This window comes from Schistocerca cancellata, chromosome 9, assembly GCF_023864275.1.
Source record: "Schistocerca cancellata isolate TAMUIC-IGC-003103 chromosome 9, iqSchCanc2.1, whole genome shotgun sequence".
NCBI lineage: Eukaryota > Metazoa > Arthropoda > Insecta > Orthoptera > Acrididae > Schistocerca > Schistocerca cancellata.
Window position 1 is genome coordinate 316,808,044 of NC_064634.1, and position 27,284 is coordinate 316,835,327.

Genomic DNA, 27,284 nt, shown 5'->3' on the forward strand with positions numbered 1-27,284 from the left:
TAGAGAGTAGTTTTTAATCAAATATTTCCGCTTTTTCATAGGAACTAACTCTCCGGCAGGAGATGGGTGATCTCAAGGGAGAGTGTCGTGCACATGGGCATCTAGGAGCTGTGCACATGTCACTTGGCAACTATACAAATGCCATGAAGTGCTACCAGGAACAGCTGGAAAGGGCAAAAGAGCTGAAAGACAATGCAGTGGAAGCACAGGCTTTTGGTAACCTTGGAATTGCCCGTCTCAACATGGGTCACTATGAAGATGCAATAGGATATCTGGAGCAGCAGCTTGCTACATTAGAGCAACTTTCCTCATCCACAGCACTATTAGATAAGGTATGTTGTGTTCTAAAATCAAACAATGGAAAATCCAGAGTGGAATGTAACAATATTGTGAAAAGGAAAGTTGCTACTCACCATATAGAGGAGATACTGAGTCGCAGATAGGCACAACAAAAAGACTGTCACAAATAATAGCTTTCAGCCAGTAAAGCCTTTGTCAGAATTAGACAGCAAACCCAGCTCACACACACATGACTGCAGTCTCAGGCAACTGAGGCCACACTGCGAGGAGCAGCACCAGTGCATGATGGGAGTGATGACTGGGTGAGGGTAAAGAGGAGGCTGGGGTGGGGAGGGGGAGGGATAGTAGGGTAGGTATGGTGGACACTGATGTGTTGTTGGGGAGCATGGAGGGATAAGTTGGAAAGAGGGTTGGCCAGCTGTGTGCAGTCAGGAGGTTAGATGGAGGGGGCTGAGAGTGGGGAGGAGGGAAGGGGGAGTAGCGGAAAAGAGAAGTAAAAAGACTGCATTCAATGGAGGAATGAGAGCTTTATTGTGCTGGAAAGGGAACAGAGAAGACGGAGGGAGTGGAGAGGTGGGGAGGGGGAAAGGGGGACTAGCGGAAAAGGAGAGAAGTAAAAAGACTGCGTATGATGGAGGAATGAGGGCTGTATAGTGCTGGAAAGGGAACAGAGAAGGGTCTGGATGCAGAGGACAATGACTAATGAAAGTTGATGCCAAGAGGGTTATGGGAATGTAGGATATATTGCAGGGAAAGTTCCCACCTGCGCTGTTCAGAAAAGCGGGTGTTGGTACGAAGGATCCATATGGCACAGGCTGTGAAGCAGTCATTCGAGTGAAGAATGTCATGAAACTTCCTGGCAGATTAAAAAACTGTGTGCCAGACTGAGACTCGAACTAGGGACCTTTTCAAAGGCAAAGGCAAAGGTCCTGAGTTCAGGTCTCGGCCTGGCACACAGTTTTAATCTGCCAGGAAGTTTCATATCAGCGCACTCTCTGCTGCAGAGTGAAAATCTCATTCTGAAGGATGTCATGTTTGGCAGCATGCTCAGCAGTGGGGTGGTCCACTTGTTTCTTGGCCACAGTTTGTTGGTGGCCATTCATGTGAACAGAGAGCTTGTTGGTTATCATGCCCACATAGAATGCAGCACACTGGTTGCTGCTTAGCTTGTAGATTACATGACTGGTGTCACAGGTAGCCCTGCCTTTGATGGGATAGGTGATGTTTCATTCTCAGTCTTTCCTTCTCATCCTATACAGGAAGTCTCCCCTGACTTGCAGTTCTGGGTAACTTTCCAAAATCTACTCTTTTTCCTAGACTTCTGAGGGCTTTTTCTTCAGCCTTCATCCTCCCCCTTCATCCCTTCTGCCTGAAGAAGGAGCCACTGGCTCTGAAAGCTTGCCAATCACAACAGTCTTTTATGTGTGTGTTCTGCTGCTGCTTGGTGAGTAGATTAAATAATTTTGTCTCTTATGTGAGTTTTTTTCATCAGGCAGGAGATGACAGCGTATTTCTCATTCATAACAATTGGTGAACATATTTTTCTTTTCTTTTTTTTTTTAATTTTGTTATCAAGTCAATCCTAAGTGTAAAGCACAAAGCATTTCAGAGTACTTCATTATCTGACTTTAGTTACATTATCAATGTGTATCGGTCTCTTAGGTAATGACAGTAGTATAACTTGAATAGGAATTAATTCTGATATTTGAGCAATGATCGTAGCATAATATATTCAGAAGTCAGTTTCTAAATAATTTAGGTTATATTTCTAGTTGATTTATCTCAGAGTCTGTGATGTTTCCATTATCAAACCATGCCGTGGCTATTACGCATAAATTAGGATTCTTTACATCAAGCTGACTAAATAACACTGTCTGCATTCTGAATTGAAACAATTACACTTTTATATTTCATTATTCAAGTGCTCATTTTACAGAAATTTTTTCTCTAATGCTTGTGTTTATGTGGAGTTATACCCTTAGCAGCTAACAGGTTATGAGTATATTAGGTGATAGATCAAGGACTATACTAGATAACCACTATACTAGATAACCATATTTATAAATAAGGTTGCATCTTATAAATTCATGTAAAGTGGATTGATAAAAAGTATTTTATTCAACAGGGTCGAGCATTCGGTAATCTGGGTGACTGTTATGATGCTTTGGGTGATTTTGAAGAAGCTGTGAAATGTCATGAACAACATCTTTCAATTGGATTAAAGTTGAAAAGTCTTCGTGACCAGGAACGTGCTTATCGTGGGTTAGGTCATTCCCATAAGTGCCTAGGAAACCTGCAGCAAGCGTTAGTGTGCTTTGAAAAAAGACTGGTTGTTGCACATGAACTTGGAAGCCCTGAAGCTAAAGCATCTGCATATGGTGAGCTTGGTCACATACACAGTACCCTGGGTCATTTTGAACAAGCTATTTCTTGCCTGGAACATCAGCTTGCCATTGCCAGGTAAGTTTTCTTAAGTGTGGTATCTTACTTCGTCACATACACTTATGTGATTATTGTATGTTAAGCACACTGATCACACCTCTGTAATAGAGGCCAAACCTCAATGAAAAATTTAAACATATCAAAGAAAAGTGAACCGTCAGTTGTAACTCGTACTAGGCAGTCATGCAGAATGGACATTCTTTCTTCAGCATTCATTAAATACTGTGGTTTAGCTTCAATTTTCTCATAAAGTTATTCTTTCGGTGACAGATTCATTATCTTGAAGCCATAGATTTTTCTGTGTGAACTTTAATCCTATACATTACATGCTTGCCAGCAGGAATTTCATGTGACCCTTTTTTTATTACAGTTTTTCATGGGTGAAGTTGTTTCTGTTAATTTTACGTGCAGTCATAGCATATTAAGTCACGCTTTTCCAGATATAGGATTAAAAAGTGACAGAAAAATATATAAACAATGTAATGAGCCATGAGTATTGCATATGTGAAGAAAATGTAAAATATGTATAGCACAGCTTCATTTGCCTTTTTGCATCATGGATAGTGACTTATGATCACCTGAGAATTTATACATATTGTTTACTGTTAATTGATAATAGCATGAAAATACTACTGGAAGCTTCAATTAAATGACATGGTGAACTAAATGACTGGTGAACAAGCATTAAGACAAGCATTTTTGAAACAATAAAAACAATATTGGCATGTCACTTAGGATAAATGCAAAATAAAACTCAGATTACCTGCACTTATTGTCGAAAGTATGATCATATGGTGTCTCAAGTGAATTTTGTGACTGGATTGAGGACTTTTTGATAGGGGGGACACAGCATGTTATCGTGGATGGAGAGTCATCGTCATATGTAGAAGTAACTTCACGTGTGCCCCAGGGAAGTGTGTTGGGACCCAAGCTGTTCATGTTGTATATTAATGATCTTGCAGACAATATTAATAGTAACTTCAGACTTTTTGCAGATGATGCAGTTATCTATGATGAAATACTGTCTGAAAGAAGATGCATAAATATTCAGTCAGATCTTGATAATATTTAAAAGTGATCCAACAATTGGTAACTTGTTTTAAATGTTCAGAAATGTAAAATTGTGCTCTTTACAAAATGAAAAACATAGTATCCTGTGACTTTAATATCGGTGAGTCACTGTTTGAATCAGCCAACTCATACAATACCTGAGTGTAACACTTTGTAGGGTTATGAAATGGAATGATCACATAGGTGTGAGCCTTTGGTTGATTGGTAGAATACTGGAGAAGTGCAATCAGTTGACAAAGAAGATTGTTTACAAATGACTCGTGTAATCGGTTCTAGAACACTGGTCAAGTGTGTGGGACCCTTATTAGATAGGACTAACAGAAGATATTGAACATATACAGAGAGCACGAATGATCACCGAAAATTCCCCAGTTTTGTGTTTCTTCCTAGTAAGGTGTACCTCGATTCTATGTTCTCACTCGACATCTCATTAGACTTTGTCCTGTTTTCTTCTTATTGACTTTGATTGACTCAATGAGCTATAAGTAGCACAAAAGGCAAATGGTTCACGCCACAGGTGGTGGCAGAGTTAGGGAATATTTTAGGCCTTTTCAGAGAGGGGAGATGGGAGAGAGGTAATGCTGACGTAATCAATGATCAGCATTGCCAACACAACTTGCAACGTTAAGACTCACCACGCAATTGTGATACAACTACTGCTAGGTTGCGGCAGCAGTGGAGAAACAGGACAGTCGAGGCGAAGTGTTCTGGACCGAGCCAATACTTGACAAAGAGGCGAAGCTGCCACCTTTTCTTGTGCCACTTACAAGTCAGCCTTGTCTTTTTGCATGTACTGATGTACTAAATTCAGCAGCAGTATTCTTTTATCAACCTTTTAAATTCAAACACCGAGTCTTGAAGAACATGTTTGGTCAGAATCAAGGGAACATCGGCCATTTCCGGCTAGCGAACTCTTGTTGGCTGGCGACTTGTTACATCACCCAACACCCAACGCAGCACCCCACCACACTAAAATACATAATGGAGGGTTGAGTAGCCTTCACCCTACTTGTTGCAGTTGTGACATCACTAATGGATTTTCAGCTATAGGTAGTTGTGAGCTTCTGTGAATGACACCTGTGTGAACTTCGTGAATTTCGATTATTCATTTCCTTTGTAGTGCATGCGTCAAAGTATACCATTTAAAAGCAGTGCTGCATTGAAAATGTATCACAAACACATCACCCTTATCATCAAATGTCAATTAATAAAGCATCAAAGATATTATGATAATCGAGATTTATCTGTAGCGCAATAGATAACGTTGTAGTTTACAGAATTAGAGGTGGTAAGTTTGCATCATGCTAAACACTAACATTTTTTCCATCTTAGCATTGTTAACACATTCTGGGACTTTGTTATGAACATAACACAAGTATGTTCTACAATATTCAATCTTATTTAACTTTTCCATCTGATTAGAGAACAAAGGAGGAAATAAATATTTGACTGTTCATTTCTGAATATGTAGTTATTTCTTAGTGTGTGGTTAGGTAGGAACCTAAGATGACAGCATAAATTGCTGTAAGTGAAAATGATGAGCAATGAAATTCATATTCTTCCTTGTCACAAATATTTCACACATTGTGCAAACACACACACACACACACACACACACACACACACACACATTCCCCTAAAGAGTTCTTGATACAACTGAGATTCTTCCAATCACTAACACATCCATAAACATCAACTCAGCACTATAGTGATCAACAAATTGACAGCCTTATTTCTGGTTGCCTCTACAGTGTCACAATGAAATGATTACATCAGTTACTATAAAAAGTAGTGTGAAACATACTCTATCCACACAAGTAAAATGAGCCTGCTTGCTGGATGTTGACAATACACTAGATATCACTACACTCACATTACCAGAGTAGGCTGCTTGGCATTGACTATAGAAGGAAAATGCACCTCTACATGTTATATTCCAACGCCTTTTACCATACTTCAGTTTTCAGTTTAATTGACAATATTCATCAATTTTTGCTTTAATCTGGGTGAGTGAAAAGGAAAGATCTCTTAAAAACATATCTTTTGACATATAACTTGTGATCGTAGCATGCTGGAAAATAGCTCGATTTCCTTGTACCTTTGACATGTTTTTAGTTGCTGTTATGTATCTGTGATCTTTAAGAACTGATGAAATCCTTTACCACAGTGTATAAACATTGTATTGTACATTTAGTTTCCTTCACTTTAAAAAGATATCACACTGATTTTTAATCATATATGCCAATTACTCATATTTCTGAAAAGAAGTGAGCTAACGACACTCATAACTGCCTGTTAAAAAGTAAACAAAAACAGTGATACATTTGATTTTAGCTAATACTTGGCAGACATCAGCTGTAATAGTCTTATTCAGGGGTGTTGTTTTGTCAGTGTTGTTCAATAGATGTGTCTTACAAAACTTTTTCTACATTTTAGGTTAGTATTTAATGGAAAAAATTACACTTCTTTGAAATTTTTATGAGTTCTAACATAGTTAAGAAGGTTACCAGTGTTCATGGATCTTTGTTATGTGATTATGTTTAATCAACATCCTATGTTACATCATAACAGGGAACTGAAAGACAAGGTGGCAGAGGCAGACGCTGCATGTGGGTTGGGTACTGTCTACCAGCAGATGGGAGAATATGCAACAGCACTCAGGTATCACCAGGCTGACCTGGACACTGCGGAAGAGCTAGGACTGGCGGCACTACAGGGGCGTGCCTGTGGAAATCTGGGAACAGTGCATGAATCACTTGGCAACTTTGAAGAAGCTGTTCGATATCAGGAGCAGCATTTATCCATTGCTGCACAAACAAATGACAAGCTTGCCAAGACAATGGCATACAGCAGTCTAGGTACGTGAGACAACCATATTGTCAATATTATTTTGACACTGTTTTGTGGTTTAGTTGTACCATCAAAATTTTTAAGACACTGTTATTGATTTATGTAGGAGCAAGAAAGCTGATCAAATTTGGTACTCTTGTGGCATAAATGCTCTATTTCCAAATTGCATCACATGGTCAGTGATCATCAGCATAAATAGAAACAGCTATAATGCTCCTGTTTGGATTTTTTCTCTTGTCCTTATTTTCATTACATATATAATACTAGTTATTAGCAGTTTTCGCTGTATGTTTTACTTCAAAAATTCTGTTGACTTCGCAGTCACTAAAATGAAGTGTTCTATATTTGAATCTATATTGGGAACAGAAAATAAGATTTGTGAATACAAATCTGGCAGTTGATATAAATGTCAGTACATTTTGTCAATATTATGAAAAGGATAGATTGCTACTCACCATATAGTGGAAATTCTGAGTCACAGATGGGCACAACAAAACCACTGTGCCTGTCTGTGACTCAACAGTTCCACTATAAAGTGAATACCAATCTATCCTTTCCATAATATTGTCAGTATTCCATCCTGGATTTTTTGTTGTTCAATACATTATGAAAAATTTCTGATTAATTGATTATGGCAAAATAATACAAGTAGTGTTACAATTCCTTTATCAGCTATGTTGGAAATGTTCTCTGCCACGGGGCTGAAGAGATAGTAAAATAAAAATAATTACAGTAACAGAAGTAACAGTATTTCTTAGTTTTTCTTGGGACTAGTGAGTATGTAAATGGAAATTTTGCTGATGTCAGAGGTGTATTGAGAAGTAAGTGTCAGACATAGTACTGCGCATTAATGCTCTATTAAATTCAAATACCATTGTGAAAATTTCCTTTTGCACCTTTAACGGATTTTAAAAATTGTGTAAGTTACAAGAAAATGTAAATGGTGGGAATAATTTTTAAGCACATACTTCATAAAGCAAATAATAAGTAATTTTATTAACTCAACTGACTTTTAATTTGAAACTGTGGTCTTACATAAGTTTTACATTTCTTGAACACATTGATATTTCACATTTCTTTACAAAAACTTATATTTATTTTAATTTCTCCTGGTTTTCTAGTTTATTAATACTTCCAAAAGTTGTGATGTCCCAATCAAATATTTAGTAGACCTCTGAAAGTGATTACAGGACCCAGACACATGTTGCATGCATATACATGGACCAAACTGTAGACAGGAAATACATCTAACTTCACATGATAAAAGTTGCTATGTTATATGCTACAAATGATTTTTAAGAAAAAATATGTAAAATGTGGAACAGCAGTTAGCGACAGGCAATGTTGATCATTACATGATATGGTGGACCCAGTGATAGAATTGTGTTGCATGAATGCCACCATGAGACTAGCTCTATGTAGAAACATGGCAGCATAATGAAATATACTTGTACTTCTAGTGCACATGATGTAGCATAGAATGTGCAGTTAAATTTTTGCTGTTCCACAAGGTCCCAACGTAACCATCATCATCATCTCAACCTTTCCCCCATCATGTTGGGTTGGTGTTGCTTTGCTGGATCCTTCTCTTCCTTAAATGCCTATCCAGTGCTTCTTCTCTAAACCATCCTTCCCCCCGCAGGTCCCCTGCTACCTTGTCTTTCCATCACAGTTTCAGTCTTCCTCGTCTCCTTGGTCCTTCGATTTCCAGGTCTATAATTCTTCTCCCCACATAGTTCTCCCCTCTTCTCTGCACATGTCCCAACGTAACCATCAGTTCGTAAATCAGGATGTATTCCGTAAGCAGTACCAAGAGTGTGTGTGACTATCCTGATTGTATTTAAATAGACTTGATGTTCGTTTCACTCATAGTGACTTAAGCTGTTCTATTAGGTCCAAAGCTAGCCTCCAACTTGGAAAGTGTTACATTTTCCAAAACGGAACACACGTCATACACTATTTGATAACAACTCCCTGCAAGCCAAAGTTATTGCATTATTTTACAAAATAGTATTCCATGTAGTTCATACATTTTTCCTAAATTGTGCCTAATCTGCAATAGTCTGCAACTAGTTTGTATATGTTGTGGCACACAACACAAACAAACACTAGCTTTTGAATTTGTTTATTTGATACGGCTATGACAGCACAACTTATAATGATGTAGAACTACACCAGGAGGTGATACAAAAGCTGTTTAGCATAACAACATGTCCAAATCTCGAGGGCAGCATAATATCTAATAGTTAACAGCACAGCGTAAACTGATCCTGGAAGCTGTGCATTGGCCTAGATGTAGGCAAGCGTAGACGTCACCAGCATTGGTGGCTTGGTTCTGAGTTAGCGCACACAGCTGGTTTGTAGACTTGCACTGGAAGCTGATGGTGTAGCACCTGGTGTTGGTCCCCACAGTCATGGTTAGCCACGGCTCAGTGCATTAAGTAACTTTTGAGTGTACTGGTGCAACAAAGTTATTTGTGCAGCTGGCACAGCGAACCAATCTGGAGTGCAGCAGATGGTGGAAGGTAGTAGGAACTGTGGATTTACCATAATATATTATCTGGAAGAGGCATTATGAATGCTCCTGTTTATCCTTGTGAATTTCCATTCATTCAAACTAATACTTTAGTTTAGCCCTTCCCAACACTTCATTCAATAACACAACTTCAAACAACACCACTCACAATATACTCATTGTTAGGTCAGCATCGTTAGAAGAAAAAGCACTCGTGGCAAAAACTGTTCAGACATTTAATGACTTCTTGCTTCAGAACTATCAAGTCCCGTGTTTAAGAAAATTAACTGTGTAATGTTTGTAAACAATGCTTCAAAGCCAAAGCCTTGTGAATGTCATTTTATGACAGTCGCATAGTTCTTTAGTTTCTCTCCATGAACATTGTTTCATTAAGAGTAAAAGGTGGGGTTTTTAATTATGGCATGCAAAAGCTATTGCACATCAGCATTTTGAACATAGAAAATTTCAAGGGAGCAATAAAAAATGTGGACAGCAGGATAATATTGATGCTGGGAACATGAAAGTGGGATTACACTATATAGTCGGTACTGTTAAAAGCGACAGCACTTTTAATAACATATTGGCTATAACAGTGAAATCTAATGGTCCTGTCTAAATCTTATGTAAGTGCTGTGTTTAAAAAATTGCTTAGTGTGACATCGCATATTGGGACTTATCGTATAAAATGATTTATTTTTATTCCATTGTTGGAGAAATATATTGGCTGTAACATCCAGTGTTCATTTTTGTTTGTTATATAGTCATGTATGGAAGTGAAACATTGTCAATAAACAGTGTAGACAAGAAGAAAATACAAGCTTTCGAAATGTGGTGCTACAGAAGAATGCTGAAGATTAGATGGGTGGATCACATAACTAGTGAGGAGGTACTGAATAGAACTGGGGAGAAGAGGAATTTGTGGCACAATTTGACTAGGAGAAGGGATCGGTTGGTGGGACACATTCTGAGGCATCAAGGGATCACCAATTTAATATTGGAGGGAAGCATCAAGGGTAAAAATCATAGAGGGAGACCAAGAGATGAATACACTAAGCAGATTCAGAAGGATGTAGGTTGCAGTAGTTATTCGGAGATGAAGAGGCCTGCACAGGATAGAGTAGCATGGGGAGCTGCATCAAACTAGTCTCTGGTCTGAAGACCATAACAACATGTACTTTGGGATTACTAGCAACAATGTAACACTTATTTTCAAACTCTTGTTTTCTGCAGAGTGTTGGTTTCAAATCAGATACCAAACCGAATACATTGTCAAATGCAAAATGCATACGTACAGCTTAGATACAAAAAGCAAACAAATATAACTGATTACCTTAAGTAGTACAGTACACTGTACTATGTGTTACAGCACTGCACTTGAAAGCTGAATAACTGGTTAAAGAACTTAATAACATTATTCCTGCTGTAATCTTAGACTACTAGAACTTAAACTCCAATATGTGAAATTTTTCAAAGTACAGAAATGGAATAATAGTGTATTCGTTATTGATGTTTTGTGGTTAAGTGTGTTAGATGTTTTCAGTGTGTCAGGTACACTGCATTACATTTGTAGAACATTTTAAAGAGAGACATAGGAGAAAATGCAGACCTTCATATAATTTATGTGCAAAATACTGTCTTTTCATTTTGGTACTGTTGATTAAATTTTATAATACAGTAACTGGAATGATGGAGTGTCATGATTGTTACACTATACAGTACTTAACAGCAAGTTTTAAACGTGCTCAACATTTTATCTCATTCATTATCCAGGACTGTGTTCGACATTATTGAACAGCTTATGTTGTTGCTACTTCTTTCTACACTTATTATAAGATTTTACATTTTACTGGCATTTTATAGCTGTATGTATTGCATAAACATAAGAAAAATTCGTCTTCAGTCCCTCTCCACAAATACTGTATAGTAATTACTGTGTGTTTATTGTATTTCTGCTACTTTTTGAAGGGTTAACTCTATGGCAGCATAAAATTTACACACACAGAATTTTTAATCAAAAAGCAGAGCAAAAATCTGGTTTGTGCAACTATGGGCTATAGCAACTATAAACCATCTGTCCTTTCCACATTGTTATAAACAGGTTTGACTGTATTTCCATTGTGAAAATTGTAATTAAAGTAACATATAATCATTTATTTTCTAAGTATATATTTTACTGTTGCTGTGCACAAACCATCCTCATGTATTTAGTGAATATTGTGCTTAATTCAGGTCGAATACATCATGCTCTTGGCAATACAAGCCAAGCAGTAGCATACTTGCAGCAGGGTCTGCAGATAGCAGAACACCTTGGTCGTCGGGAAGAGGAGGCTCGCATAAGGCACAGGCTTGGTCTCGCACTGTGGGGGCACGGGGACCTCGAAGGAAGTCAGAGCCAGCTGGAAAGGGCAGCGGCTCTGCTCGAAACCATCCGCAGGGAGGCGCGGGGCTCTCCCGACTACAAGCTCTCACTTTATGACCTCCAGACAGCTTCATACCAGGCTCTCCAGGTTTGTAAACGTTTGTGCTCTTGGGCTAAGTGGGACAATTCACAGTGTAAAATAACAAAAAAAGTAGGAACAGTCTAATTTGCTTTGGATGTTACTAATGTACAAATTTATTCGCATAAATGAGCAGCCTATGTACTGAGATTCATATACAAGTGGCTTTTGACTTTAGGAGCTACTGGAAATGAAATGAAGAATAAATGTAGAAAGATGTTTGAGGTTACAAGGGGGAGGGTAAAATATTTCGTACAAGAGTGTATAGAACATTATGTTATTCAGAAACTGACTGCTGACAGTTAAAGATTCAGTGAGAATCTGAATGCAATAGTAATAATAGTAGTAGAAGAAATCAGTAAACAGAACAAAGGAAATAACTTTATCTATGGAATGTACAACAGTAAAAATGTTTGGCAACAATAGTGGGCAGTGGGACCAAATATACTATCAAGGAAACATGTTAGTGGAAGGTAGATAGGAAACAGATGTTCAAGAAGTGTTATGGGTCAGTGATAGGTAAAACAGTATCATGTTGTATGCACATGTTATTCAGAGGAAAAGCTTTAATTCAACAATTACAAACCTCTTATATCATGTGAGCGAAATTATGTTGTTGTGTGAACAAAGATAACGTTCCTGATGCATGTGAAATATGAGAAAAATTCCCTTCATTAGCAAAATTGTAACTGGTTGTGTAAAATGATAATTCAATAGTTTTGAGGTACTTCTGAACCTATTGGAGATACTAGAGTAACTTTGTTCACTTTCTTTGACAGTAAAATAAGTCACTGAATCTCATTAGAAAAGTCAATATTGCACTGACTTGCATTTATTTATTTTACTAGCTGAAAAAAAAACTTTGCATGAGTTTTATTTTCATTTGTTTTCTGTGAACATTCTGTGAACATAGTAAAAATGAACATTCAAATAATCATAAAAATGTTAGTATGACACACCAAATAGAACTCTTGAATGCTCAAAAATGCTCTTTTGTACACTTAAATCCACTGAAGTGTTGAGCAATACTGTAATTTGAAATGAACTACTATGCTAATCACATCTTTATAGAACATCAAAATTATTCCAAAATATACACGAGAGATGTCCTGGTGACCACCACAAAGTATAGCAACCACTTCAAACACTCACATCTCCAGAAACACAACAGCTAACACTGCACAACTACTATAGTATACAACAGGTGAATGAGCAGAAGCCTCGGAATAAATGCTGTCTTTGCTTTATCTTTTCCTGGTATTATTTTTGCTGCTATTACATTGTTTGATAAATGTTCATGTTCACTTCATGTTTTGAATTTTTAAATTAATATTGTCAATTACTTTTTTACTGCTTAATTGGCTCTTTCAAATAACCTACTTGGGTAATTTTGAACAGTGTTTGGAAAAAGTTTACATATTAATTCATTTGGACTGTTGACAATGCTACATAAAACTTTTGTAAATTCAATTTGGACAGTCACATAGTCAATTGGGTGAGTGCCTTCACTAATTTGTACAGAGTTTTTCAACAAAATGTTTTGCTTCTTTGTCATGGCAAATTAAAGTCTCATATACCCTCTCCCACACACTTAAATGTAATTTGCAGAGTATCCATGTAGATGTAAATATTTTTTCTTAATTGTCTTTTCCTCACTCAAGACCAAAGAAATGATTTCTTCAAACATGCATCAATTTCATCTGCTGGGGTTGATTTTGGAAACACTGTAAGTGTTTGTTGAAAATGTTCAGAATGTGTAAGTAATGCACCTCCCATTAATTCTGGATTATCTTGGAGATCTAGATCATTCTCAAATTTTCAAGGAGTTTCTATAAAATTCTGACACATTCTGCAACATTCTTGAATATTCTAGAAGGAACATTCTGGCCAGTCTCGGCCACTTCGACACTTGATTTCAAACTGCTTCACCATCTTCCCATAAGAAGTCCATTGTTGTGATGCCCTGTTTAGGCATCCATATTTTGAACCCTGCCTCTCCAGTTCCAAACCAAACGTTCTTCATGCCTGGGGGTGGGGAGCTACAGTATAATATACCCCCATGGTGTAGTGTGTGGGAGAATTATAGTAGCATGCATGGACAAACCACATTTGCATTTATTATTTCATTACAAACATATCCCATCTTTAAACACCCATACCTTCACAACTAACCCCTGCAATTCTAAAACAATACCTTCCTCATGGATGGGGAATGGAGGGTTACCACACTGTATTACACCCTTGGGGCTGCAAAAATCTGTTGCGAAGTTTTTGCCACATGCGCAGACACACTACACTTACCTTTACTATATATATTGATTTAAACTTCATGGTTGACCGACCACTTTAGTCAATTCTATACAAACTGGTTTTCAGTTACCTGTTGCAGGATTTCTTCATTCCTTCATTCTCTCAGCCCATTACTATCTTTTCTTTTTTCTTTTTTCCTCAAAAAAATCATCCTTCTCAATGTTTGTTAATCTTTATCTGTAATCTGTTTCATTTGTCTTTTCAGTTTGTTGATTTGCTCTGTTTTGATCCTTAATTCTTCTATTTTAATTTGTAGATTACTCATTTTTTCCTTGATTTCTGTAATTTATCTCATGTTACTCTTTGACTTGCATATTAATAAATATTATATTAATTGTGAGTAGGGAAAATATTTGTAAATGAAGAAACCATTAATATTTCTGTTTGAAAAATTGGCACTGTTGATTTTTGGAATGCGGGGTTAAATGTACAGAAGTGAAAACAGCTAAGGATTGATAAAAAAGTTAGTTGTATTTATGAAGTGAAACTAAGTAAATAGGTAGTAAATAAATTAAATATTGCACTTACATTGTGGCAGTAGTGTTATGAATTCTTGCCTCAATCTGATCTCTGCAGCATCTCACAAAGCACAAAACGAACATGTGCACACGCTTGCGCGCGCCCACACACACACACACACACACACACACACACACACACACACACACACAACGTCTTATCACTGATAAAAAAGTATTTTTGATTTTAGCGAGTGTTGGTGGGTCTCGGGCGCCAGGAGGAGGCACTTCTAGTCGCAGAGAGGGGGCGGACACGAGCGTTGGTGGACCTGCTGCTGGAGAGGCAGGCTGCTGACCCCTGCCACCACAGTGGCTCTGCCCCGGCTCCCCGCCTCGATGACAACACCCCCAATTCTGTCGAGCAGCTACTGGAGATAGTCAACAGGCAAAAGGCGTCTGTGCTCTACTACAGCTTGGCTGCAGGCTACCTCTACTCTTGGCTCATTGTGCCAACAAAAGGCAAGTGAACAGAACTTTTTATTACATAAACAGATGCATGTTTAAGTATGACATCTGGACAATTTTTTTGTGTTGTGTAATATGTCCAGTAAAGTAAACACAAGAAACCTGAGAAAGATATTTAATCTCTGAAATGGCCAAACATGGCACTGTGGTCAAGACTCTGCACTTTTGTTATTAAGGAACTGGGCCAGATCCACTGCAGAACACCTTGATTTGGGTATTAAATGTGTTCCTAAATGAAAGGACAGCAGAAGAAAATGCTAACCTTCAGTTTAGTAAAGATTTTATAATCACATTAGCTGTTGTTCTGTCAACTGCACCATGTGTTAGTAACAATTGTTCCATTTGTGCCACTAGAATCTGCAGTTTACTATATAAATTGTTTCATCTTGTTGTATTTAACATATTGTCTTTGAATTTAACGAGCACGTTGTAGAGTTTGTTACTGAGGGGGTCAACATTCTACGATTGATGTACCCATCTGACTATTAACAATGGAATTTTACTGAGTTCAGTAAACAGACACAATGACAGTTTCTTGAAATGTGAGTCTGCACTACTCAGTTCAGTCTGATGGTTGATCAATGAAGCAGTAATTGCTGGTATTTCACTGTAATGTTCATATGTAGACGAAATCCTTGGGATAGTGTCTGATGGACTTGTAGGGGTGGCTGGTAAGAGCGAGGAGGCAGAGTGCGCTCAGCAAAAGAACTCCTGTTATATATGGACCTTTGGAAATGCCTGGCATAGAGCCCAGAGCATAGAGTGCACCTGACAAAAGAAGTCTGACTGAGGATGTCATAAAGCTTGGAGTGTGAGCTGGCTGTAGAGCAGTCAAGCAGAGACCTAAATACTTGTCTGGCAGAAGGCACATGATTTGCAAAAGTGAGTCATTGCCATGGTGGCAGTGCTGTTTACAGCAATGCACCTTCTTCTGGTGGCAAGGCTGACGACACAGCGACGGTGACTGCTATAGGCTTGATTCGACCATCTGGCTCATGACTATCTGACCTTCTTACAGTCCAGCCTGCTTAACTGAGCCTACTTAGTTAATATCATGATAATATTTCTCCACAATAAAATGAGGATTAATTTATTGTACGTACTGTACTTTTCCAGAGCTTTAGCGAGCAGGTACTGGCTACAATGCTATGTGGTCTTTCAAAATGTCTTATGAATCTTCTGCACTTCTAGCACCTCTGGAGTCACAGCTATAAGGCACATACTGTATTGTTAATACTGAATAAATTACTGGAACCAAAGCCCTTTCCCAGCACTCACAAACAGTTGTTGGCAACCCTGTAGATTTTGTTTTTTCAGTTGTGGGACAACCAAAGTGCATGCATTGTTAAGTTGTTGTTTTGTGCAATCCTTTTTGTTTCAGTTAAAGAGTCCAAAATAGGTATTACACGAGAAAAACTTTTAATAACTGTAGATCAGAAAGTATGTGCTGTAATGCGACTGGATTCTGGGGTAGCTACCAGAACTGTTGCTTTGGAGTTAGGGTAGGAAAAAATAATATTGGAGACTGGAAGAAAAATTAAGCAGAAATTGGAAAGTGGTGTGCTTCTCAAGCTAGTGGAAGTGCAATACAAGTAAAGGAAACAGTGTTGAAAGATAAGCATAAAGAAGCTGAAGAAGCTTTATTTTTGTGACATGCACATTTAGGAGGAAAATTTTGCCCAGCACTGCACCGATATTGTGGGAAAAAGATCTACAGTTTCAGCGGCAAACAGAAGAAAATTCAGAATTTACTGCCAGTCATGGATGGTTGATTGGTGGGAAAACCAATTTGGTATTCACCAGATTATCATTGGTACAGGGGTTTCTTGCACTGATAAAGAGGCTGTGCCATTGTATAAAGACTGTCTTCTGTAGTTAATTCATGAGAAGGAAATTTCCGTTGAACAGTTCAAAAGTTGTGATGAGAGTGGTTTAAATTACAAGATGCTTCCTACAAAAATGCAAGCGTCAAAAATGAAATCTATGGCACCCGGATACAAGAAAAGTAAGGAACAAGTTTCCATCATGATTTGAATTAATGCAGCTGGCTTCGACAAACTTAGTTTCACCTTAATAGGGAAATCACAAAAACCTAGAACTTTTGAAAATCTGGAAGATTGAGAATCGCCGCCAATCTGGCCCTGGCAGCCAGATACAGTGGTTGTGGGTGCGAGTTGTATTTGCATGAGTTTGTATGTGTGTGTGTGTGTGTGTGTGTGTGTGTGTGTGTGTGTGTGTGTGTGTGTGGTTGTGTTTGTGTTTGTTTTGTCTAAGTCAGAAGAAGGCTTTTTGGCCAAAAGTTTAATTGTTTAACAGTCTTTTTGTTGTGCCTGTCTGCAACTCAACATTTCCACTATATGGTGTGTAGCAATCTATTCTTTTCATAATACTTTTAAGTTCATTGATATGAGCGATTGATAATAATGAAGAATATGTAACCATTCTGAAGAGGACCAACTTGCTAGATGTCATAAGGTGGTTGGTTGAAGTGTGGAAAGAGATTATATACATATCACTTATAAAGTCTTGGAAAATGCTTTTAGACCATTAAGATGGGTGTTTTAACTTTACATTTATGTGTGAAACGTAAGTCAAAGATGGAAATAATGTTGTTTCATTGCTCAAAAATGTACTGGACTGCGAGAATGTTGATGCTGATGAAATCACAGAATGATAGCAAATAATGAAGTTGATGAACTAAATGACAACGATATTGTGGAAATGGTGATGCAGCAGCAAGTAAGATACAAGGAGGAGGCAAACTTAGATGAGAGGAGAAATCTCATCCCATATTTTGAAGGATTCAAGATGACTGAGGCAGCACTGCAGTACATTTGTGAAGAGGAGGAAAGAATGCCAGTTGATGTCACCTGTTTGCATAAGGGAAGGAATATTGCAGCACGGAAGAGAGCTAAAGGAGGGAAACAGTTATATATCAAAGACTTTTTAAAAACCTCAGACCTGGAACTTTCATCTTTTTTGTTAGACCTGACTTTCCATGTGCGTGATCATATATTCATTCTTTTCAGTGTAGATCATTTTGGAGGGTGTAGTATGTACATAATAACAGTTATATCCAGCAAGTATTACGTAAGCAGTCAGAAAATGTTAGTGGAAGTAGGCTTTTGTGTAAAAAAAAAACATGTTTTGAATAGTCAGCTGGGGTTGGAAGATAAAATTTATGGAACTCCAGCCTCTCAGGCTTCTTTGTTATCTGGCTTGATTTTCAGCCACATTAGGCTGAGTGGATTCAGACTACCTTATCAATAAGGTTGAAGTTACAGATATGAAAGTAGCTAGGATGATTCAGGTACTAGTAGATGGGAACAATGGCAGGAGGGTGTCCACAATGAGGAAATCAAAGAAAAACTGGGAATTAACTCTATAGATGTAGCAGTCAGGGCGAACAGGCTTAGATGGTGGGGTCATGTTACACGCATGGGAGAAGCCAGTTTACCCAAGAGACTCATGGGTTCAGCATTAGAGGGTAGGAGGAATCGGAGTAGACCAAGGAGAAGGTACCTGGATTCGGTTAAGAATGATTTTGAAGTAATGGGCTTAACATCAGAAGAGGCACCAACCAATGTTCGCACTGAATAGGGGATCATGGAGGAATTTATAAGGGGGACTATGCTCCAGACTGAACACGGAAAGCCATAATCAGTCTTAAATGATGATGATGATGATGATGATGATGATGATAGGCTGGACAGTTGAGAGTGTGCTTGTGCTGTATGTAATGCACTGAAGTTTCACAAATCACTCTGCAGAGCATGATGTTTACAGCTGGTGTGCTCCTGCAATGGTCTCATTTAATTATCTGTACTGTTTGCTGTCTTTTTGTTCCCAGGAGCTCCAAATTGATTGTTAAAATTTTACAGTGAAAGAGTGGCCTGAATTGTAAGTATTGTAAGTAATGTAAGTATTTATTTTTAGGTGTGGTAAGATTCCATGAAGTGGCTGTTAGTGAGGTTGAGGCTGAACGAGAGCAAGAAGCTAATGGAGAGGAACTCCTGGCGACATCAGGCTCTCTGCTGGAGCATTATATACAAAGTGTTCGAGACAGCTTGGGCGTGGAACTACACACGATGTCCAGGTACTGTAGTGGTACATTTATTTTCTTTCTGATGAAATTGGGGCATGAATTTTCAATGTGTATGTGGTCCTAAAAATTGGTGAGATGGCACAGAAAAAAATATTAATTAATACAGTGTCATATATTATTGCATGTTTTTACAATAAAATTATGTGCGCAGGGGACGAGGCATCATGGGCGATATGGATGCCGATGCTTCAGATATTTGGTCACAGCACTTGGAAGAACTTGGTGATCGCCTAAATCAGGATGCTGATCGAACTGGCTTCCTGCGTATGGTTAATCGTAACCATCTCTTCAATTCCAGCAACTACAGTCTTAGCAGTCTTTTCAGGTAACCAGTGCTCATGTATTCTGATCAAAGTTAATCGCATTTTATTGATATTGCCAACCAGCAAGAGAGAATCTTTACTTCTGCACCAGAGTTTTCACCGTTGTGCACCTTCCTGAAAAGCTCAAACTGTGTGCTGGGTTGGAACCCAGGCCATTGTCTTTCATAATCTGTTCTCTTAATAACTGAAAATCTAGCCATGACTCAACCATCTTCACATATTTAGTCCTGTTGGAAAAAGAAAAAAGGGAAAAGAATATTACAGAGAAATGGTTTAGTGGCAACATTGCATAGGTGTCAGTAAAATTAAAGAATTTCGTTGCAACATATAATGCACCCTAATTAATTCACATAAACAATAATGCAAAATCTGCTGCTTTTAACAACATAACATGTAATTAGCAGTTTTTATGTCCTTTTTAAACTGCTTTAAATTTTAAGGCAACGGTTTATTAATTTGAATAATCAATAGTTATTTAATGTTGAAATTGGTTCTTAACTTCTTTCATAAGATTGAATTTAGTGTGTAACAAAGAAAGAAGTTTAATTTCTTGTGTGAAGAACTGATTGCCTGGAAGTGATGTCAGATGAAAACACCCTGCTTCAGAAGAGATCCATTTTGCTAGCAACTTTTGTTTGCCAACATCACATTTCCCACAACAAATCATATCAAAAGTGACCTGTTTTGGAGGTATTTGTGCTGTGCATCGATTAAATTGTATAATTCACAGTGCAAATACAAAAAATACTAAATTAAACAATCAGTATAGTATTTACTTGGTTTGCTTCTATCAGCCACTTGAGTGAGCAGGTACCATATTTATTTATATGTTTGTGAATATTTGTGTGTGTTTGTGTTTCCTGTGAATATGTGTACTTTAATTGATACATCAAGTCAAAGATCTCTCCAAAACACATGATTTTTGTTAAGATTTGTTGTGCAAAGTTAATGAGAAACATCATGTTGGTAGATAAGACTTATCTCTATTTCAAAGTCTAAAGAATTTGAAAATGGTTTCAATATTGTAGGGAACAGAAATTTTTGGTGATGAATCAGCATGGTTTTGAAAAACATGGAGAGACAATTACATCAAGCAAAGGTGAAGTGAAGAATGAAGTACACTGGGTTGTACCTTCAAATTTGGCTAGCAACTTTTTTGACCACAGATCCAAAACTGCATTCAAACCCGTAAGCCATTGTTCCAAGCCTAGGTTGATAATGGTGAAATAGATTAATTTTTATATATTCAGGAGTCTGGAATGGCAGGTCTCAGCAGTGTAAGTATTCTGAAGGGATACAGATCCTTTCAGAATCTAGTGAAAAGTAACATTCCATGGCAGCAGATACTGTGTCATTGTCAAATGTCTGCTATTGTGCTGAAGGTAGTTTGTCTTCCACGTCCAGGCACACTCAGTGTAGCTGTATATACACTACGGAGAAGTGTTGACAGATTTCGGGAGAAAATTTAAACTTATGATGATGGTGTCATTCAAAAAACATCCAACTACATATGGTAACAGAGCTATTTTTTATTTAATTGATTAGATTTATTTGGTTGAAGATAAATGTTTGTTATTTATCAATAATGTAAATGTGATATGGAATATTAATATATATATATGTATATATATATTTTCATTTTCAACATAACACTAAAAACATTTAAATAAGACAAAAATAAAGAGCCTACACCATTTGAAAAAGAAATCATTAGAAAGTAAATAACACCGAAATTGGCCAGAAAAAGGTAAAGTCTATGGTGCAGTCCTGTGACTAGGCTATTGGCCTGACAGCTTAATGCAGATTGAGTGCAACCTTACAAAATCTGTGGCATTAGGATGGAGAGGGTGACAGGCCAATTGCCCTGGCCACCTTTTACCAGGGAAAGATCCCTAGTACTATAGCAAGCTGAGAGGACCGCGAGGCTGTCCAGGATGGACCAGAATGAAGAAAAATCCTTACCTCTGTCCAGGATTGATTCCAGGATCTCCAGACATGGCCACAAAGTTGGCCATAAAATAAAATAATTTTTTCCAAATAAAATAGTTTTTCCTGTCCCTAGTTATTGGCTCAAACATAAAATACAAACTTGAAATTAATTTGATAGTGGTTCTAATCGTTTCCATTCATATAATATATTTTAAGGTGTTTTCAGTTTAGTTCAGATTTCACAAGGTCTCAGTATTTCAGTGCTATTTTGTGCCAGTATGTAATATTTTGTACCAGTATGGGAGCATAATTGTGATCATTTGCAAACAGTTTTATATGACATTGCCAATTTCTCATGTTGGTAAGCCCTTTCTAATTGCTGTGACTTGTGTTTTTAGCCTTGGCAGCGTGGGTGGCAGTGTAGCAAGTGGACCAGCGTCACGTCCTGGCTCGACACGGTCACGACAGCCACCACACCAGTCTTGGCAGGGGCCGTCCTGCCTAGCAGCTCTCTACCAGCTGTTGTTGGCTCCATTCGAAGACTGCCTCCCCTCTCTTTGTGCTAAAGGTAATAGTACAAGTCTGTTACAAAGGTTTATTGTAGTTAAACTTCCATGTGTATGCATTCAGCACCATACGAAACAAGAAAATAAAAAAGTTCAATTTATTGGAATCAGAATTCTGCCCTTAGATGACTATGTCAACTTTTCTGATATTATATTTACGTGTTAGCAGGTGAGCTATTTATCATGTACCTACTTGTAACAATTTGTTTTAGTCCAAAAGTGACAAATGAAATTTTTGAGAAAAATAAAATTACATATCTGCAATTCCTGAAACTAAGTTGGACAAAGAGTCTGGAATGGCAGTCTCAGAAGTGCAAATATTCTAAAAGGATAAGGCACTGGGCTCATAACTGGGAGCAACAGTGTTCAAACCCTCCTTTAGACTTTATGATTTAGGTTTTTCTGAACCACCTAAGTTGAATGCCAGGAATGGTTACTTAACCCTTTTGTGGCTACAGGCATACATGTATGGCCTGCAAGTAGAGCGCCCAGATGGTTACTGGCATACATGTACACCTGGTAGATAGAACAAGCAGATGGCTACGGGCATTCATATATGCTGAGCAGGTGGGTGGGCCTGACGGCTAAGGACATTCTTGTATGCCTGGGTGTGGGAGCAGATAATAGAATGGCAGTTTGCTGTTGTCCATGTTTCAGAACTGCTGCCAACACTATCTTTTCTGTTCTTCTTCATAATATCACAAAGGGCTACAGTTTTCACTTGCTCCTGGTTGGTTTCTGCTTATGAGTTGCTCTAATAGGTACAATTTGATTTTCTGACCTACGCAAGACAAATGACACCAGCACATATAATCTGAAGGGGATGAATCATTCTAATGAACTGACATGTAAGATATTACAAAGTCCGAACAGTGCAGCAGATACGTGCAGTTTCTCGGCAGCACTCGTGGCCACGCAGAACAGGAAATGGCATACGTGGTCAAGTAAATGTAGTCTGATATCCTAATTTACATAGCACACATGATAAAAATATATGTAATGTGAAAGGGCATGAATTCTCCCATAAAACTGCCACATCATATATTGCAAAAAACAAACAGCGCACCAAACTAATTGCAGTTTCTCAGTGGTACTCGCTGCCTTGTGGAACAGAAGACAGACAGGGTTCTGGCTGTCTTCGCTAGAAACTGACCACTTGAAAACTATTTATCTTGAAACATAGGTATCCAGAATAAACTTGTATCAGAAAGCTTGGATTAGTTTTGAAGTTCTCTTTCACAGTTATCAGGAACTGCAGCCACTGTGGCAGCACAATGTCATAAGATCTTGTAAAGAGTATTATTGAAGAGTAGTTCTGTGCACACTGGAACGTCCAATTAGCTGACAGTGTCCATAGCCTGCAGCAGACATTTTCTTGTGTCAGGCTGCTGGTAACGAGGTACGCCATAGGTTCATCCCTTTAGCTGGCCAGGCAGGCAGGACGCTTGGCCCTAGCAGATGTGAAAGCGCTAAAGGAGACAAAGGCTGATTTCTCTCACTGTCTGTTGTCTAATCCAAAATTTACTTGTTTTCTGTTTGCACTGTTATCACTAGGATATTAAAAACTAATTCCTTCTTTTTGTAAGTTATAAAATCCCAATTTTATTGAGTACGCCATCAGTAATTTTCTTTGGAGAAAATGTGTCAGTTTTACAGTTGTAGTTTTTAGGTAATTACCATAATAAATATAAAACATGATACACAGTCACCACTTTTGCTGTCTTTTGACTTGTGAATTTTTTTCTGAACAACTTAAAGGTCTGACAAACATATACATGTATCTTTCCATGTGCAATAAACAACTGATATAGTGGCCGAACTTCCTGAACCAGAATTAGACCAAATTAGTGGTTTTTCATATAAATTCCTTATTCAGTAATCTTGAAGCCTTATGTAGAATAAACATTACTCTTTGTTTATCATCACAGTAATGTTATATTTCAGATTCATTATAAATAATGGAAACTATTCTTTACATACCTAGTATAATAGGCTATGTTATATTAGTACAGAATGTTATTACTAGGTAATATTTTATACTTCTTGGGAATTGTGGTCCTTACCTTTCCTAATCTCTTAGTGTAACCGATGTATGCAGGAAATAACATTTCTGGCACAAACGACATTCACAGGCAGCAAAGGCCGTCGTGAACTGTTGCTGGTGCTGGAAGGTGAACTGTATTTGGTTCCATTCCCCGTTCTGAAGCCAGCCACAGAGGGGCCATGTGAATACTTGTGCGAGAGGTTCAGCCTGCTCGTAGTGCCATCACTCTCATCACTCCGTGCGTCCCAGCGGTCCTCCAGGGCACTCACAGCCAGCAAGGCCAGTCCGGCTGGTTCAACAGTCACTGCTGCACCTGGTGAGAGAGAAGAGTGACATTTGCCCAAAGACACATTGAGGAAATGCTACTAATTTCACAAAAATAAGTAAAGACAACTACTCAGTTGCAGATGACTGATTTACGGCACTTCGAAATGCCTTTGCATTTTGCTTTGGGGCTACTGATCTTTTTCTGGTGTAATTACACACAGAAGTATGAAGATACCTAAATGTGCACATCTGCAGCCATGGTAAAACTGACTGTTGTCTTTCCTTATTTTTGTTCATTGTTTCCATTGTAGAATTTCTGTTATTGTAGTACTTTGATTTAATGTATTTACTTTCACCATAGAAACCTAGTTTCCACTTCAAAGTTGTTAAATTCATAAAATTTTCAGTCCAGTCAGGTTAACTGTTTAGCGTATCTTTCAGTGAAACAAAGGTATTTTGTATAACAGAAAAGGTTCAGTTGTCTTGGTGTAAAGTAGTAAGGGCCCTTTTCGTTTTCAAATTATTGGGCACTTTCATAAGGATACTTTTCCACCAACACTGAACATAAGCACATGATCTTATCACCCTTCAAAGATAAAAGATTTATGTTTTGACATTGTAATTTGATTACATGTATATTTTTGTGAGAAACATGCAAATTGTTATTACTGGAGTTCATAGCAGAATAACTGATTACTGATAGCTGCAGTATGCTTGAATATCTGCGAAGAGATGGTGTAGTTGCATTTTGTGGTGCATGTAGATACGATTTTCTTCTTTGATACCAATCTGAAGGTTATATGAAATTACCCACAACAGAGACTGCATCTTTCATCAAACAAAAGTCACTGTTAAAGAACAAATTTAAGTGTGAATGCTCAGTTGATGAAATACAGAGGAGCCCACAAAAATCAGTGTGAAGGTTCAGTCAGTGAATTGGCCCCTTAGGGCCCATGCACCTAAGTACAGCCTATGGTGCCAGGAAACATTCAGTCTTGCTTCCTGTCACATGGCTAGCATAGAAAAGAGGTTTGTGGGGCCAGCTGATAGTCACAAGTAGTGTGGCAGCCCTTGCATATCAGTTTAAGAAACCTGGCTGCCCATGTAACTCAGTTGTAATGGAGACTGAATAAGTGTCAAATTGAACACAAGATAGAAAAATGTGGAAAAGGAAATGGAAGAAAGGTTGTGTCCAAGCATTAACAATGAAAAGTCATCATGCAAAAGCACTTGGGATGGAAAAGCACTAAGTGATAGTAGCTGGGGTGCAAGGTGGATGCAAATGCATGTAGCAGAAAGAAATCATCGTGTGTGGAACCACATGGGAGGGAAAAATGTTGAGCACAAGCACTTGGGAAGGAAATTGATAATGCAAAAGCAGTGGTAAGATAATGTTGTGCGAAAGCAATGAGGGGGAGTGTGTTGAGCAGAAGCATATTGTTGAGTAGAACCACATTGGACCAAAACTTGTTATGCAGTAACACTCGAGATAAACATCGGGTGTGTGGAAACACTTGGGAGAAATTAGGACATTGGGTGCTTAAATTAGGCATAGATAGGGGAATTGTATGACATGTCCAAGGATGAGGCACGAAAAGGAGCAAAAATTGGGGATTGTGGAGTAGGAAGGGGCTGGGAAAGAAGGCACAATGAAGGATGTGTTTGGAAACGGGCTGAGGAAAGACCACATGATAGGGTCAAAGTAGACGAAGAAATTGATACTGCACCCAGAGTTGGAAATGGCAGTAGTGTAGGCCTGTGGTGGCAGACTTTGGTGGGGCTATGGGGACAGCTTCGGGAAGAGTCTGGTGTTTCGGTGTGCAAGAAGCAGGAGGCATTGTCAGTGGTGGCCGGATGTGATCAGCCCAGGTGGCACCCAGGGTACGTCAACTAGTTACCTCAGAGTCGTGAAGATACTGGCCCCCAATGCAGGTGCTGTGTCCAGAACCAGAAACTGTAGGAAAGTCAGGGAGGGAGCAACCTTGAGGGCAACTTCAACATCGTGGAAATATACATCAGGAAATCCAGAAGGCACTGTTACATCTGCCAGTATTCACTCAGTAAAGAGCAGATAGGAGGTTGCTCCACTGCATTAGACATGCTGTAGCAGGTTTAAGATAAACTGTCTCAAAATATCAGGATCCAAATGTATCAGGCTCAAACACTGAAGACTGGTGACGAAAGCTTGTGTCCAATAAAAGATCTGAAGTCACACAAATGAGAAGAGGCACACACAGAAACATCCACTGTATGTGAAGGAAGTTCATGCAGAGTGAAGTTTCACAAAGACCAGATCACCAACTGTTATGGGAGAAGAAACCGAAAGGTGGTGCAAGAACTACAAAACAACCAAAGGAGATGAAAGCACACACAAAACACTGTCTACCTGGGCTATAAGCACACATGTAAGCACTGATTTGGAAGAAAAGCAAACAAATCACCGAACAGAAAAGGGTCCAGATAAAAAATGAACACGAAATTTATTTGAAGTAAGAGAACACAATGTTCCTTCTTGAAAGCAAGTCTTAAAACAACCACAAACAAAATAAAGTCTTGTGGTTCAAATGCAAAACATTGCTTCAGACAGAAGGCCTGGTAATGCAGAAAGAAAGAGTTTTGACTTAAAGTTCTTAGCCCACCTTCATCTTCATCTACATCTACATGGATACTCTGCAAATCACATTTAAGTACCTGGCAGTGGGTTCATCGAACTACCTTCACAATTCTCTATTATTACAATCTTGTATAGTGCTTGGAAAGAATGAACACCTATATCTTTCCGTACAAGCTCTGATTTCCCTTATTTTATCGTGGTGATCATTCCTCCCTATGTAGGTCAGTGTCAACAACATATTTTTGAATTCAGAGGAGAAAGTTTGTGATTGGAATTTCGTGAGAAGATTCTGTAGCAACAAAAAACACCTTTCTTTTAATGATGTCCAGCCCAAATCCTGTATAATTTCTGTGACACTCTCTCCCATATTTCGCAATAATACAAAACGTGCTGCCTTTCTCTGAACTTTTTCGATGTACTCCGACAGTCCTATCTGGTAAGGATCCCACACTACGCAGCAGTATTCT

At 38.3% G+C, this 27,284-nt stretch overlaps 1 protein-coding gene across 1 annotated transcript in view; it reads left to right on the plus strand.

Moving 5' to 3' along the window:
• LOC126101383 (tetratricopeptide repeat protein 28) overlaps positions 1-27,284 on the plus strand; it is a 116,660-nt gene that overhangs the window by 47,684 nt on the left and 41,692 nt on the right. Inside the window, exons 13-22 of the mRNA XM_049912049.1 lie at positions 42-332; positions 2,426-2,760; positions 6,385-6,671; positions 11,408-11,685; positions 14,696-14,763; positions 14,815-14,963; positions 18,906-19,065; positions 19,226-19,399; positions 21,725-21,894; positions 24,025-24,252. Coding sequence (XP_049768006.1) covers positions 42-332; positions 2,426-2,760; positions 6,385-6,671; positions 11,408-11,685; positions 14,696-14,763; positions 14,815-14,963; positions 18,906-19,065; positions 19,226-19,399; positions 21,725-21,894; positions 24,025-24,252 — 2,140 coding nt within the window. The remainder of the gene's footprint in view (positions 1-41; positions 333-2,425; positions 2,761-6,384; positions 6,672-11,407; positions 11,686-14,695; positions 14,764-14,814; positions 14,964-18,905; positions 19,066-19,225; positions 19,400-21,724; positions 21,895-24,024; positions 24,253-27,284) is intronic.